Below are 14,299 nucleotides of genomic sequence, written 5' to 3' on the forward strand. Positions count from 1 at the left end.
GTATAGGGTGTGTATGTATATGGGTGTATATAGGGGTCTGCACGTAATGTGTGTGTATATAGGGGTGTGTACAGTGTATAGGGTGTGTATGTATATGGGTGTGTATAGGGGGTGTATATAGGGGTCTGCATGTAATGTGTGTGTATATAGGAGTGTGTACAGTGTATAGGGTGTGTATGTATATGGGTGTGTATAGGGGTCTGCATGTAATGTGTGTGTATATAGGGGTGTGTACAGTGTATAGGGTGTGTATGTATATGGGTGTATATAGGGGTCTGCATGTAATGTGTGTGTATATAGGGGTGTGTACAGTGTATAGGGTGTGTATGTATATGGGTGTGTATAGGGGGTGTATATAGGGGTCTGCATGTAATGTGTGTGTATATTGGGGTGTGTACAGTGTATAGGGTGTGTATGTATATGGGTGTGTATAGGGGGTGTATATAGGGGTCTGCATGTAATGTGTGTGTATATAGGGGTGTGTACAGCGTATAGGGTGTGTATGTATATGGGTGTGTATAGGGGGTGTATATAGGGGTCTGCATGTAATGTGTGTGTATATAGGGGTGTCTACAGTGTATAGGGTGTGTATGTATATGGGTGTGTATAGGGGGTGTATATAGGAGTCTGCATGTAATGTGTTTGTATATTGGGGTGTGTACAGTGTATAGGGTGTGTATGTATACGGGTGTGTATAGGGGGTGTATATAGGGGTCTGCATGTAATGTGTGTGTGTATATAGGGGTGTGTATAGGGTGTGTATGTATATGGGTGTGTATAGGGGGTGTATATAGGGGTATGCATGTAATGTCTGTATATAGGGGTGTGTATAGGGTGTGTATGTATATGGGTGTGTATAGGGGGTGTATATAGGAGTCTGCATGTAATGTGTGTATATAGGGGTGTGTATAGGGTGTGTATAGGGGGTGTATATAGGGGTCTGCATGTAATGTGTGTGTATATAGGGGTGTGTACAGTGTATAGGGTGTGTATGTATATGGGGGTGTATAGGGGGTGTATATAGGGGTCTGCATGTAATGTGTGTGTATATAGGGGTGTGTACAGTGTATAGGGTGTGTATGTATAGGGGGTGTATATAGGGGTCTGCATGTAATGTGTGTGTGTATATAGGGGTGTGTACAGTGTATAGGGTGTGTATGTATATGGGTGTGTATAGGGGGTGTATATAGGGGTCTGCATGTAATGTGTGTGTATATAGGGGTGTGTACAGTGTATAGGGTGTGTATGTATATGGGGGTGTATAGGGGGTGTTTATAGGGGTCTGCATGTAATGCGTGTGTCTATAGGGGTGTGTACAGTGTATAGGGTGTGTATGTATATGGGGGTGTATAGGGGGTGTATATAAGGGTCTGCATGTAATGTGTATGTATATAGGGGTGTGTATATAGGAGTCTGCATGTAATATGTGTGTATATAGGGGTGTGTACAGTGTAAATAGTGTGTGTATGTATAAGGGGGTGTATATAGGGGTCTGTATGTAATGTGTGTGTATATAGGGGTGTGTACAGTGTATAGGGTGTGTATGTATATGGGTGTGTATAGGGGGTGTATATAGGGGTCTGCATGTAATGTGTGTGTATATAGGGGTGTGTACAGTGTATAGGGTGTGTATGTATACGGGTGTATATAGGGGTCTGCATGTAATGTGTGTGTATATTGGGGTGTGTACAGTGTATAGGGTGTGTATGTATATGGGTGTGTATAGGGGGTGTATATAGGGGTCTGCATGTAATGTGTGTGTATATAGGGGTGTGTACAGTGTATAGGGTGTGTATGTATATAGGTGTGTATAGGGGGTGTCTATAGGAGTCTGCATGTAATGTGTGTGTATATATGGGTGTGTACAGTGTATAGGGTGTGTATGTATATGGGTGTGTATAGGGGATGTATATAGGGGTCTGCATGTAATGTGTGTGTATATAGGGGTGTGTATAGGGTGTGTATGTATATGGGTGTGTATAGGGGGTGTATATAGGGGTCTGCATGTAATGTGTGTGTATATAGGGGTGTGTACAGTGTATAGGGTGTGTATGTATATGGGTGTGTATAGGGGGTGTATATAGGAGTCTGCATGTAATGCGTGTATATAGGGGTGTGTACAGTGTATAGGGTGTGTATGTATACGGGTGTATATAGGGGTCTGCATGTAATGTGTCTGTATATAGGGGTGTGTACAGTGTATAGGGTGTGTATGTATATGGGTGTGTATATGGGGTGTATATAGGAGTCTGCATGTAATGTGTGTGTATATAGGGGTGTGTATAGGGTGTGTATATAGGGGTCTGCATGTAATGTGTGTGTATATAGGGGTGTGTACAGTGTATAGGGTGTTTATGTATATGGGGGTGTATAGGGGGTGTATATAGGGGTCTGCATGTAATGTGTGTGTATATAGGGGTGTGTACAGTGTATAGGGTGTGTATGTATATAGGTGTGTATAGGGGGTGTCTATAGGAGTCTGCATGTAATGTGTGTGTATATATGGGTGTGTACAGTGTATAGGGTGTGTATGTATATGGGTGTGTATAGGGGATGTATATAGGGGTCTGCATGTAATGTGTGTGTATATAGGGGTGTGTATAGGGTGTGTATGTATATGGGTGTGTATAGGGGGTGTATATAGGGGTCTGCATGTAATGTGTGTGTATATAGGGGTGTGTATAGGGTGTGTATATAGGGGTCTGCATGTAATGTGTGTGTATATAGGGGTGTGTACAGTGTATAGGGTGTGTATGTATATGGGTGTGTATAGGGGGTGTATATAGGGGTCTGCATGTAATGTGTGTGTATATAGGGGTGTGTACAGTGTATAGGGTGTGTATGTATATGGGTGTGTATAGGGGGTGTATATAGGGGTCTGCATGTCATGTGTGTGTATATAGGGGTGTGTACAGTGTATAGGGTGTGTATGTATATGGGTGTGTATAGGGGGTGTATATAGGGGTCTGCATGTAATGGGTGTGTACAGTGTATAGGGTGTGTATGTACAGTACAGACCAAAAGTTTGGACACACCTTCCAGTGTTCTCCCCAGAATTTTTTTCCAGCCGGTTGACATGAAAAAGTAGCCGGGTGGGGTGCGAGGGGGGAATGCAGGGCCAGTGCTACTCTGCTTACAGGATAAAAGGAGGATGAGGAGGGAAGCCGATGTACCTGCTAAGTACACACAATGCAATTTTCTGACCGATTTAGTGTCAGATCGACAATTTCCAATATGTCCAATCTGATTTCCGATTTTCTGTTCACTTCTATAGGAAATGGTGCTGAAATCAGATTGGACATGTTGGGAATAGTCGATGTGACAGTAAATCTGTCAGATAATTGTATTGTGTGTACCTAGTATTAGGGAGACTCAGGTCCCGTCTTTATGCGGACCTGAACTCAGAACTTCCTCTGTGCTCTAAGAGACACACAACAGCATAATAAGCTTTATTTCTTACAGCTGATAGAAATCCTGCAATAAATCTGCACTGTTTCTACTTCCTGCTGTCATGGAGGCAGACATATTGTTAACATTCTGTGCTTTCAAATGAGCTTATCTGTCATGTGACACAGTAAGAGATCAGATCAGACTGGCTAAACTCTCTAAATACATACAGGGTGCGTTTCTCTGTTTTACTTCTGTCCTGTGCAAATTCCTGTAGTGGGATTGTTGAAGGGGGAGGGGCAGCACTACAGACATGATCAGGGCCAGATTTACCATAAGGCACTGTAGGCACGTGCCTACAGGCGCCTCATGATGGAAAGGCGGCTCACTCCCCTTCTGAGTGCCTCCCTTCTTCCCTGTGAGCCCTAATGAGAGTGTAAATGAGTGGTTGCTCACCCTGCTCTTGGCATTCTACTGATGAGATCTCCCTTCAGTCAGGGACACCTCTAGCTACTTATTACTGAGGTTCCTTTAGCTACCAATACTTGAGGACACCTCTAACTACTTAATATTGAGGGTACTTCTGGCTACCTAATACTAAGGGGCACCTGTAGCTACCTATGAGGGGCATGGGAAGTAAGGGATAAGTGACAGCTGGGCCAGCCAGCACACATGCGGTGCAGTTTGATAGGGGTTTGTAGGTTCATGGAGGGTGAAGGTGCCAGCCCATCTGTGCCTATAGGCTTCTGTGAGGTAAATCCGGGCCTGGACATGATACAAGCTGGGGCCAGTGGGAGAAACACAAATCAAATCAAAAATAGCTTTATTGGCATGACCAAGCTTCAGTACAGGCATTGCCAAAGCAGGGGGAATGAGGGACATGGGGTGGGGGTGCAGTGAGTTAGCAGCTCATGGACATTTGGGGGGGGGGGGGTACAGTTCATTTATGCTCCTCTCAGTCTGTGGCATGCTGTGACATAGTGTGCAGTGATTGTCACTGTGGATTCCCCCTCTCAGTCAGTGGCGTGCTGTGACATAGTGTGCAGTGATTGTCACTGTGGATTCCCCCTCTCAGTCTGTGGCATGCTGTGACATAGTGTGCAGTGATTGTCACTGTGGATTCCCCCTCTCAGTCAGTGGCATGCTGTGACATAGTGTGCAGTGATTGTCACTGTGGGTTTCTCCTCTCAGTCTGTGGCATGCTGTGACATAGTGTGCAGTGATTGTCACTGTGGATTCCCCCTCTGTCTGTGGCATGCTGTGACATAGTGTGCAGTGATTGTCACTGTGGATTCCTCCTCTCAGTCAGTGGCATGCTGTGACATAGTGTGCAGTGATTCTCACGGTGGATTCCTCCTCTGTCTGTGGCATGCTGTGACATAGTGTGCAGCGATTGTCACTGTGGATTTCTCTTCTCCTAGTAGAATGCAGTGTTTTCTCTCATCCTCTAACGTGTGAAAGTCTGGAAATAGTTCCATCAGTTTCTTAAAGAAGGTTTCCCTGGTTGTGGTATATTTGGGGCAGTGTAGCAGGAAGTGATGTTTCCCTGGTTGCAGTATATTTGGGGCAGTGCAGCAGGAAGTGAGGTTTCCCTGGTAGCGGTATATTTGGGGCAGTGCAGCAGGAAGTGAGGTTTCCCTGGTAGCGGTATATTTGGGGCAGTGCAGCAGGAAGTGAGGTTTCCCTGGTAGTGGTATATTTGGGGCAGTGCAGCAGGAAGTGAGGTTTCCCTGGTTGCAGTATATTTGGGGCAGTGCAGCAGGAAGTGAGGTTTCCCTGGTAGCGGTATATTTGGGGCAGTGCAGCAGGAAGTGAGGTTTCCCTGGTTGTGGTATATTTGGGGCAGTGCAGCAGGAAGTGATGTTTCCCTGGTTGTGGTATATTTGGGGCAGTGCAGCAGGAAGTGATTTTCGTCCTCGAGGGTCTTCTGCTCACAGTGTTGGCACAGTCTCTCCTCCCTGGGTTTGTACGTCTCTCCTCCCTGGGTTTGTACGTCTTCCTCTGTCTCCCAGACTCTATTTGCAGGATGTGAGCACTCAGTCTGTAGACACTCAGGATTTTCCTCTCTTGAGGGTTTTGGAGCTTTTCCAGGTATGGGGCCATTTTATATTCTCCCTGTAGAGACTGGTATATGGCTAGCTTTTGTGACTGTTTTATTTCATTCCTCCATTTATCTACATAGTCCTCGCTGTTCTTGGCTGTGGTGTGCTTTATCTGGGCTCTTGATGGGACTTGTGGATCTGAGTTTGGAGGGAGCAGAGAGTTGACAGCACTCTCTTCTGTATCTTAAGCAGTAGTGGGGATCTACCCAGCTCGGCAGGCATTGTTTGAGGTACTCCGATGGACCTGGAGGAGGTGTTTGCAAAATTCCAGGTGGAATATTTCTGGGGGGCTAGACTCCCATTTTCATTGGTCTGGGTAGGTGATGGGGGGCCCCATATTTTGCTTCCATAGAGTAGGATTGCACAGCAGCTCACACAGCAGGAGACGAGTGTACAGGAGGCTGCCTTACAGACAGCCTGTCACTGAACATGCTGTGCATAGCGGTGTCTCCTCTGCCTCCAAAGTAACAAAAATAAATAAACAAGCAAAGCTCTGAAGTGGCATCACGTCTGATCTCTGTGTCTCGCCCCAGCTGGATTAGACCAGCATCTGCCGTATTCACGTACTCTGGCATGGTTACCTGCAGTCTGGGGGAGGAAGGGGGAGAAACAGCGCGCTGCTCTGAGGCTGTCCCTGACTGCTGGACCAATGAGGCTCATCGCACTCCTGCAGGCTGTTGCTATTCCCCAGGGATGTGTATTCGGCTATCTCTCGCTGCGCATTCATGAAATAGATCATGCGAGAATTGGAACAGGAGTCCCGCCCCTTACAACCCGAACAGCCAATCCCTGCTCCACCAGGAAGCCTGAGGTGACAGGCAGGAGCGCTCCTGCAGAGTACAGCGTCAGCTTTCACTATTTGTGTGTAAGCTGGCGCTGATTGAAAGCAGGCAATGGAGCGCTCCTATGTGCAGTTAAATAAGCTTTTCAGCACTTGACAAGCTAGGCGGGCACATGACAATAGGCGGGCGGGGATTCAAATCAGCCGGGCCCACCTAAGAAGCCCTGGGGAGAACACTGCCTTCTCATTCAAAGAGTTTTCTTTATTTTCATGACTATGAACATTGTAGATTCACACTGAAGGCATCCAAACTATGAATGAACACATGTGGAAGTATAGTACATAACCAAATAGTGTGAAACAGCTGAAAATATGTCATATTCTAGGCTCTTCAAAGTAGCCACCTTTTGCTTTGATGACTGCTTTGCACACTCTTAGCATTCTCTTGATGAGCTGCAAGAGGTAGTCACCTGAAATGGTTTTCACTTCACAGGTGTGCCCTGTCAGGTTTAATAAGTGGGATTTCTTGCCTTATAAATGGGGTTGGGACCATCAGTTGCGTTGTGGAGAAGTCAGGAGGATACACAGCTGATAGTCCTACTGAATAGACTGTTAGAATTTGTATTAGGGCAAGAAAAAAGCAGCTAAGTAAAGAAAAATGAGTGGCCATCATTGCTTTGAGAAATAAAGGTCAGTCAGTCTGAAAAATTGGGAAAACTTTGAAAGTGTCCTCAAGTGCAGTCTCAAAAACCTTCGAACGCTACAAAGAAACTGGCTCACATGTGGACCGTCCCAGGAAAGGAAGACCAAGAGTCACCTCTGCTGCAGAGGATAAGTTCATCCGAGTCACCAGCCTCAGAAATGGCAGGTTAACAGCAGCTCAGATTAGAGACCAGGTCAATGCCACACAGAGTTCTATCTGCAGACACATCTCTAGAACAACTGTTAAGAGGAGACAGTGTGAATCAGGCCTTCATGGTAGAATATCTGCTAGGAAACCACTGCTAAGGACAGGCAACAAGCAGAAGAGACTTGTTTGGGCGAAAGAACACAAGGAATGGACATTAGACCAGTGGAAATCTATGCTTTGGTCTGATGAGTCCAAATTTGAGATTTTTGGTTCCAACCACCGTGTCTTTGTGTGACGCAGAAAAGGTGAACGGATGGTCTCTTCATGCCTGGTTCCCACCGTGAAGCATGGAGGAGGAGGTGTGGGGGTGCTTTGCTGGTGACACTGTTGGGGATTTGTTCAAAATTGAAGGCATACTGAACCAGCATGGCTACCACAGCATCTTGCAGCGGCATGCTATTACATTCGTTTTGCATTTAGTTGGACCATCATTTATTTTTCAAAAGGACAATGACCCCAAACAAACCTCCAGGCTGTGTAAGGGCTATTTGACCAGGAAGGAGAGTGATGGGGTGCTGCGCCAGATGACCTGGCCTCCACGGTCACCAGACCTGAACCCAATCGAGATGGTTTGGGGTGAGCTGGACTGCAGAGTGAAGGCAAAAGGGCCAACAAGTGCTAGGCATCTCTGGGAACTCCTTCAAGACTGTTGGAAGACCATTTCAGGTGGCTACCTCTTGAAGCTCATCAAGAGAATGCTAAGAGTGCGCAAAGCTGTAATCAAAGCAAAAGGTGGCTACTTTGAAGAACCTAGAATATGACATATTTTCAGCTGTTTCACACTTTTTGGTTATGTACTATACTTCCACATGTGTTAATTCATAGTTTGGATGCCTTCAGTGTGAATCTACAGTGTTCATAGTCATAAAAATAAAGAAAACTCTTTGAATGAGAAGGTGTGTCCAAACTTTTGGTCTGTACTGTATATATATATATACATAAGTATGTGTGTGTGTGTGTACAGTGTGTGTGTATGGTGTGTGGGTGTGTGTGTGTGTGTACAGTGTGTGTGTATGGTGTGTGGGTGTGTGTGTACACACACATTTTTATTTTATGTTCTATGCATAGTAAAGGGAAAAGTAAGGGAACAAAAATACACTACAGTAGACCCCGTTTATTGTAAACCCCAAGGGACTGAGCAAAGTAGTTTACTATATCAGTTGTTATATCAGAAATCGTCATACTCAAGCACATAAAGTATACTATAGTACTGTATGTTAATTCAGTCGATAATTGGGTCATTTTTCTTTTTCAATGCTTCAGCAAGCGAGCACAAGCAGTGTCTAGGCTAGGTCATAATGCACAGTGCTCTGTATGCAGGGATTCACATGTGATAATCATGCAATAGCTTGCACAGGAAACATAGGTCTCACCAGTTAATGCAGTACTTAATAATAATGTGCTCTTTTGTCCACATTACTGTGCAGCCTGGATGACACTGTAGCATTGCAGCCATGCACAAGCAAGTCACAGAGAACAGGCTATTCCCTCAGAAATTATGCAGCAGCTTACACAGGCAGCATAGGTGTCACCAGTAGATGCAGGTACTAATAGTGTGCTCCTCTGTCCACATTACTGTGCAGCCTAGATGACACTGTAGCATTGCAGCCATGCACAAGCAAGTCACAGAGGACAGGCAGTTCCCTAAGCAGCTTACATAGGAAGCATAGGTCTCACCAGTAGATGCAGTTACTGATAGTGTGCTCCTCTGTCCACATTACTGTGCAGCCTAGATGACACTGTAGCATTGCAGCCATGCACAAGCAAGTCACAGAGGACAGGCAATTCCCTAAGCAGCTTACATAGGAAGCATAGGTCTCACCAGTAGATGCAGGTACTGATAGTGTGCTCCTCTGTCCACATTACTGTGCAGCCTAGATGACACTGTAGCATTGCAGCCATGCACAAGCAAGTCACAGAGGACAGGCAATTCCCTAAGCAGCTTACATAGGAAGCATAGGTCTCACCAGTAGATGCAGGTACTGATAGTGTGCTCCTCTGTCCACATTACTGTGCAGCCTGGATGATACTGTAGCATTGCAGCCATGCACAAGCAAGTCACAGAGGAAAGGCAATTACCTTTCTTCTTCAGGCATGCCTCTGTAACTTTACTGCACTGGCTGGTGACTGGTTTAGAAGGAAGACTTAGTATTTCCATGTCATGAGACAAAGGATTTCATTTCTTCCTTTGTGTCTCGCAGGATTCTCTTTGCCATGTGTGGTGCGCTGAAGAGACGCTTTCTGCTTCTTTATGGGACGCAGAAGGGCCAGGCGAAGGCTATTGCAGAGGAGATAAGCCAACAAGCTGACCACCATGGCTATCTGACTGATGTGTTTTCATTAGAAGATATGGAGAAGGTGAGTAGTAATCTGCAGCATGCTTCATGACATATTGGGCTTGCCGGGAGCTTTACAAGAAAACCTGTGCTGAGAAGAATATGGAGTATTTATTTGCATTTAAATAATACCAGTTCCCTGGCAGCCCTGCTTATCTCTCTGGCTGCAGTAGTATTTGGATTACACACTTGAAACAAGCATGCTTGTTCAGGGGTTATAGCTAGAAGTATCAGCAGGACAGCCAGGCAACTGGTATTGCTGAATAGGAAATATATATGGCAGCCTCCATATCCCTCTCACTTCAGTTTTCCTTTAAGCTCTCCACTTTGCCACTACTGGACCCGCTTCAGTTCTCCTATAGAGCAAACAGATCCACCGACGCCATCAACAGCTGCCTGGAGCTTACAAATGACCACCTAGACAACCCGGACTCGTATGTTAGGCTCCTCCTACTGGAATTTAGCTCAGCTTTTATTGCCATCTGAAATAATGATTTAGAATCATTTAGAATAGAATAATTCTTAGTTTAAAATACCACCCAGAGAAAGCCTAATTGGTGGCAAAAAACAAGATATACAGTGCTGTAAAAACTATTTGCCCCCTTCCTGATTTCTTATTCTTTTGCATGTTTGTCACACTTAAATGTTTCTGCTCATCAAAAACTGTTAATCATTAGTTAAAGATAACATAATTGAACACAAAATGCAGTTTTAAATGATGGTTTTTATTATTTGTTGAGAAAAAAAACTCCAAATCTACATGGCCCTGTGTGAAAAAGTGATTGCCCCCCCCCCCCCCCCTTGTTTGGTTTATCACACCTGAGTTCAATTTCTGTAGTCACCCTCAGGCCTGATTACTGCCACACCTGTTTCAATCAAGAAATCACTTAAATAGGAGCTATCTGACACAGAGAAGTAGACCAAAAGCACCTCAAAAGCTAGACATCATGCCAAGATCCAAAGAAATTCAGGAACAAATGAGAACAAATGTACTGTAATTGAGATCTATCAGTCTGGTAAAGGTTATAAAGCCATTTCTAAAGCTTTGGGACTCCAGTGAACCACAGTGAGAGCCATTATCCACAAATGGCAAAAACATGGAACAGTGATGAACCTTCCCAGGAGTGGCCGGCCGACCAAAATTACCCCACAGCACAGAGAAAATTCATCCGAGAGGCCACAAAAGACCCCAGGACAACATCTAAAGAACTGCAGGCCTCACTTGCCTCAATTAAGGTCAGTGTTCACGACTCCACTGTAAGAAAGAGACTGGGCGAAAACGGCCTGCATGGCAGATATCCAAGGCGCAAACCACTTTTAAGCAAAAAGAACATTAAGGCTCGTCTCAATTTTGCTAAAAAAACATCTCAATGATTGCCAAGACTTTTGGGAAAATATCTTGTGGACCGACGAGACAAAAGTTGAACTTTTTGGAAGGTGCGTGTCCCGTTACATCTGGCGTAGAAGTAACACAGCATTTCAGCAAAAGAACATCATACCAACAGTAAAATATGGTGGTGGTAGTGTGATGGTCTGGGGTTGTTTTGCTGCTTCAGGACCTGGAAGGCTTGCTGTGATAGATGGAACCATGAATTCTACTGTCTACCAAAAAATCCTGAAGGAGAATGTCCGGCCATCTGTTCGTCAACTCAAGCTGAAGCGATCTTCAGTGCTGCAGCAGGACAATGACCCAAAACACACAAGCAAATCCACCTCTGAATGGCTGAAGAAAAACAAAATGAAGACTTTGGAGTGGCCTAGTCAAAGTCCTGACCTGAATCCTATTGAGATGTTGTGGCATGACCTTAAAAAGGCGGTTCGTGCTAGAAAACCCTCAAAGCTGAATTACAACAATTCTGCAAAGATGAGTGGGCCAAAATTTCTCCAGAGCGCTCTAAAAGACTTGTTGCAAGTTATCGCAAACGCTTGATTGCAGTTATTGCAGCTAAGGGTGGCCCAACCAGTTATTAGGTTCAGGGGGCAATTTCTTTTTCACACAGGGCCATGTAGGTTTTGAGTTTTTTTTCCTCACTAAATAATAAAAACCATCATTTAAAACTGCATTTTGTGTTCAAGTATGTTATCTTTGACTAATAGTTAACGGTTTTTGATGAGCAGAAACATTTAAGTGTGACAAACATGCAAAAGAATAAGAAATCAGGAAGGGGGCAAATAGTTTTTCACAGCACTGTAGATCATTTCATTTTAATAAGTAGTGATTAAGTTATTGGAAAAAAAAGGGAGGAGCGCTGAGATAGAGATATATATATATATATATATATATATATATATATATATATATATATATATATATATATATATATATATATATATATATATATATATATATATATATATATATATATATATATAGCACCTTTGATCGTGACCAGAATTGGGTTTGGCACTTCCATAGCTCTGAGTGGAAGCAGGAGTACAGATAGAATATAGAGAATAACAAAAGCACAGCATTTACAGCCAGATACAGTATGGAAGAGGCGCTTCCGCCAGACAGTCTAGTTGGTTCAGCAGCAGTGACCTTAAGGGGGAATAAAGTGAGGGGGGGTATGTGCTGGAGGTGGGAGGGCCCGAAGGGAGCTTTACTCCAGAGGGGAAGAAAGAGTTCCTATGCCCAGGCCCGCCATCAGGGGGGGACATCCGTGACTCCCGTCACGGGCCCGGGCCTGCAGGGGGGCCCCATCCCCGCCGCGGCCCTAGCGGGTGCCGCCGACCGCCGCTCAACCTCCCCTGGCCACTGCTCCCTCCCTCCATCCCTCTAGCCGCCGCCTCCGCCGCCGCGTCAGACCCCGATCAGGCGGCGACAATAGTGCGGGCGCTAGGACCCAGCGCCCGCACTGATATGCGGAAGTGACGTCACTTCCGCATATAGAGCGGGTGCGTCCAGCGCCCGCTCTTACTGGTCGGGTCGCCGCTGATCTTGAGGTCTGATGCTGCTGGCAGCCTGGCAAGGTAGGGGAAGCAGCGGTGGCGGCTGGGGGGGGGCTCCCTGTCACTCACTCACTAGCTAAAGGGCCTCCCTGTCACTCACTCACTGCCTAATGGGGCTCCCTGTCACTCACTCACTAGCTAAAGGGGCTCCCTGTCACTCACTCACTAGCTAAAGGGGCTCCCTGTCACTCACTCACTAGCTAAAGGGGCTCCCTGTCACTCACTCACTAGCTAAAGGGGCTCCCTGTCACTCACTCACTAGCTAAAGGGGCTCCCTGTCACTCACTCACTAGCTAAAGGGCCTCCCTGTCACTCACTCACTAGCTAATGGGGCTCCCTGTCACTCACTCACTAGCTAAAAGGGCTCCCTGTCACTCACTCACTAGCTAAAGGGGCTCCCTGTCACTTACTCACTAGCTAAAGGGGCTCCCTGTCACTCACTCACTAGCTAAAGGGCCTCCCTGTCACTCACTCACTAGCTAAAGGGGCTCCCTGTCACTCACTCACTAGCTAAAGGGGCTCCCTGTCACTCACTCACTAGCTAAAAGGGCTCCCTGTCACTCACTCACTAGCTAAAGGGGCTCCCTGTCACTTACTCACTAGCTAAAGGGGCTCCATGTCACTCACTACCTAACCTGGGGGCCCCTGTCAGAATCCAGGTGAGAGGTGTCTACCATAATAAGGGGGCATTATGTGCCTCATGTCTGCTGAATTTGTCTTGTTGGGGGCCTAATGATTGAATTTTTACTTGTTGGGGGCCTCATGATTTGTTGGGAGCCTCATTGCCTCAAGATTGCTGAATTTGTCTTGTTGGGGGCCTCATGATTTGTTGGGGACCTCATGATTTGTTGGGGCCTCATGATTGCTGAATTTGTCTTGTTGGGGGTCTCACGATTGCTGAATTTATCTTGTTGGGGGCCTCATGATTGCTGAATTTGTCTTGTTGGGGGCCTTATGATTGCTGAATTTGTCTTGTTGGGGGTCACATGATTGCTAACTGCGAGACTATGGGAAAAGCTGAATCATTACCATATGAGACAATAGCATTAAACCTACTTTTTTAGTTTTTTTAAACAGAAAATAAAACTGGGAGGTTCTAAAAAAATGATGGAGCACTTCCTCCTTCCGGCTTGAAGGAGGAAGTGCTCGATATCGAGGCTTGCAACGCGTCCATTCGGAAACTTGCACCTCGTTGAAACGCTGGGCGGAGAGCGGCGGTCTGGGTAATTAACCCCGCCGCATCTAGCCGCTCAGCTGTGGCAATTAGAGCTAACTTGAATCACGAGTATCCACCGTGGTTATTCGTGATTAATTTGTGGACAGCAAGCCTCCAACTAGCTCTGCCAACATGTAATGGCTACGCACATTTCTCAGTTTGGGGGGGGGGGGGGGCCCGGACTGATGATTTGTGAGGGGCCCCAAAATTTCTGATGGCGGCCCTGCCTATGCCTTGAAGTTCTGCTGGAGATGACCCGAAACCTGTGGCCTGATGGGAACCAACTAAAGAAGCAGAGGCCAGGGTGTGAGGGGTGGTTTGTAATCCTCGTCACTCTGGTGTGTAATCTGGAGTTGTAGAGGAGGTCCAGTGAGGGGTAGGATCTACCTATGGTCCTCTCCAGGGATCTGATGACCCTCTGCTGTTTGTATCTTTCCTTGGTGTAGGAGCCAACATACCAGACCAGAACAGACGATAAACTCAACGGTGGTGGTGTAGAAGCTCGTTAGCATCTCCTGAACCATGTCAAACTTCTTAAGTTGGTGGAGAAAGAATAATATTTGCTGAGATTTTCTCTGGGTGGTGGCGGTGTATTGCTTTCCAGCTTAGGTCATTTGA

General features: G+C 45.9%; 2 protein-coding genes across 2 annotated transcripts in view; one reads left to right on the forward strand and one right to left on the reverse strand.

Annotated features, from left to right (window-relative positions):
* The window catches only part of LOC137519291 (leucine-rich repeat-containing protein 14-like), a 137,651-nt gene that overhangs the window by 78,207 nt on the left and 45,145 nt on the right, over window positions 1–14,299 (reverse strand). The window lies entirely within an intron of this gene.
* The window catches only part of MTRR (5-methyltetrahydrofolate-homocysteine methyltransferase reductase), a 361,300-nt gene that overhangs the window by 56,075 nt on the left and 290,926 nt on the right, over window positions 1–14,299 (forward strand). Inside the window, exon 2 of the mRNA XM_068238238.1 lies at window positions 9,382–9,538. Within this exon, the coding sequence (XP_068094339.1) occupies window positions 9,382–9,538 (157 nt within the window). The remainder of the gene's footprint in view (window positions 1–9,381; window positions 9,539–14,299) is intronic.

Source organism: Hyperolius riggenbachi, chromosome 5, assembly GCF_040937935.1.
Source record: "Hyperolius riggenbachi isolate aHypRig1 chromosome 5, aHypRig1.pri, whole genome shotgun sequence".
Taxonomy (NCBI): Eukaryota; Metazoa; Chordata; class Amphibia; order Anura; family Hyperoliidae; genus Hyperolius; species Hyperolius riggenbachi.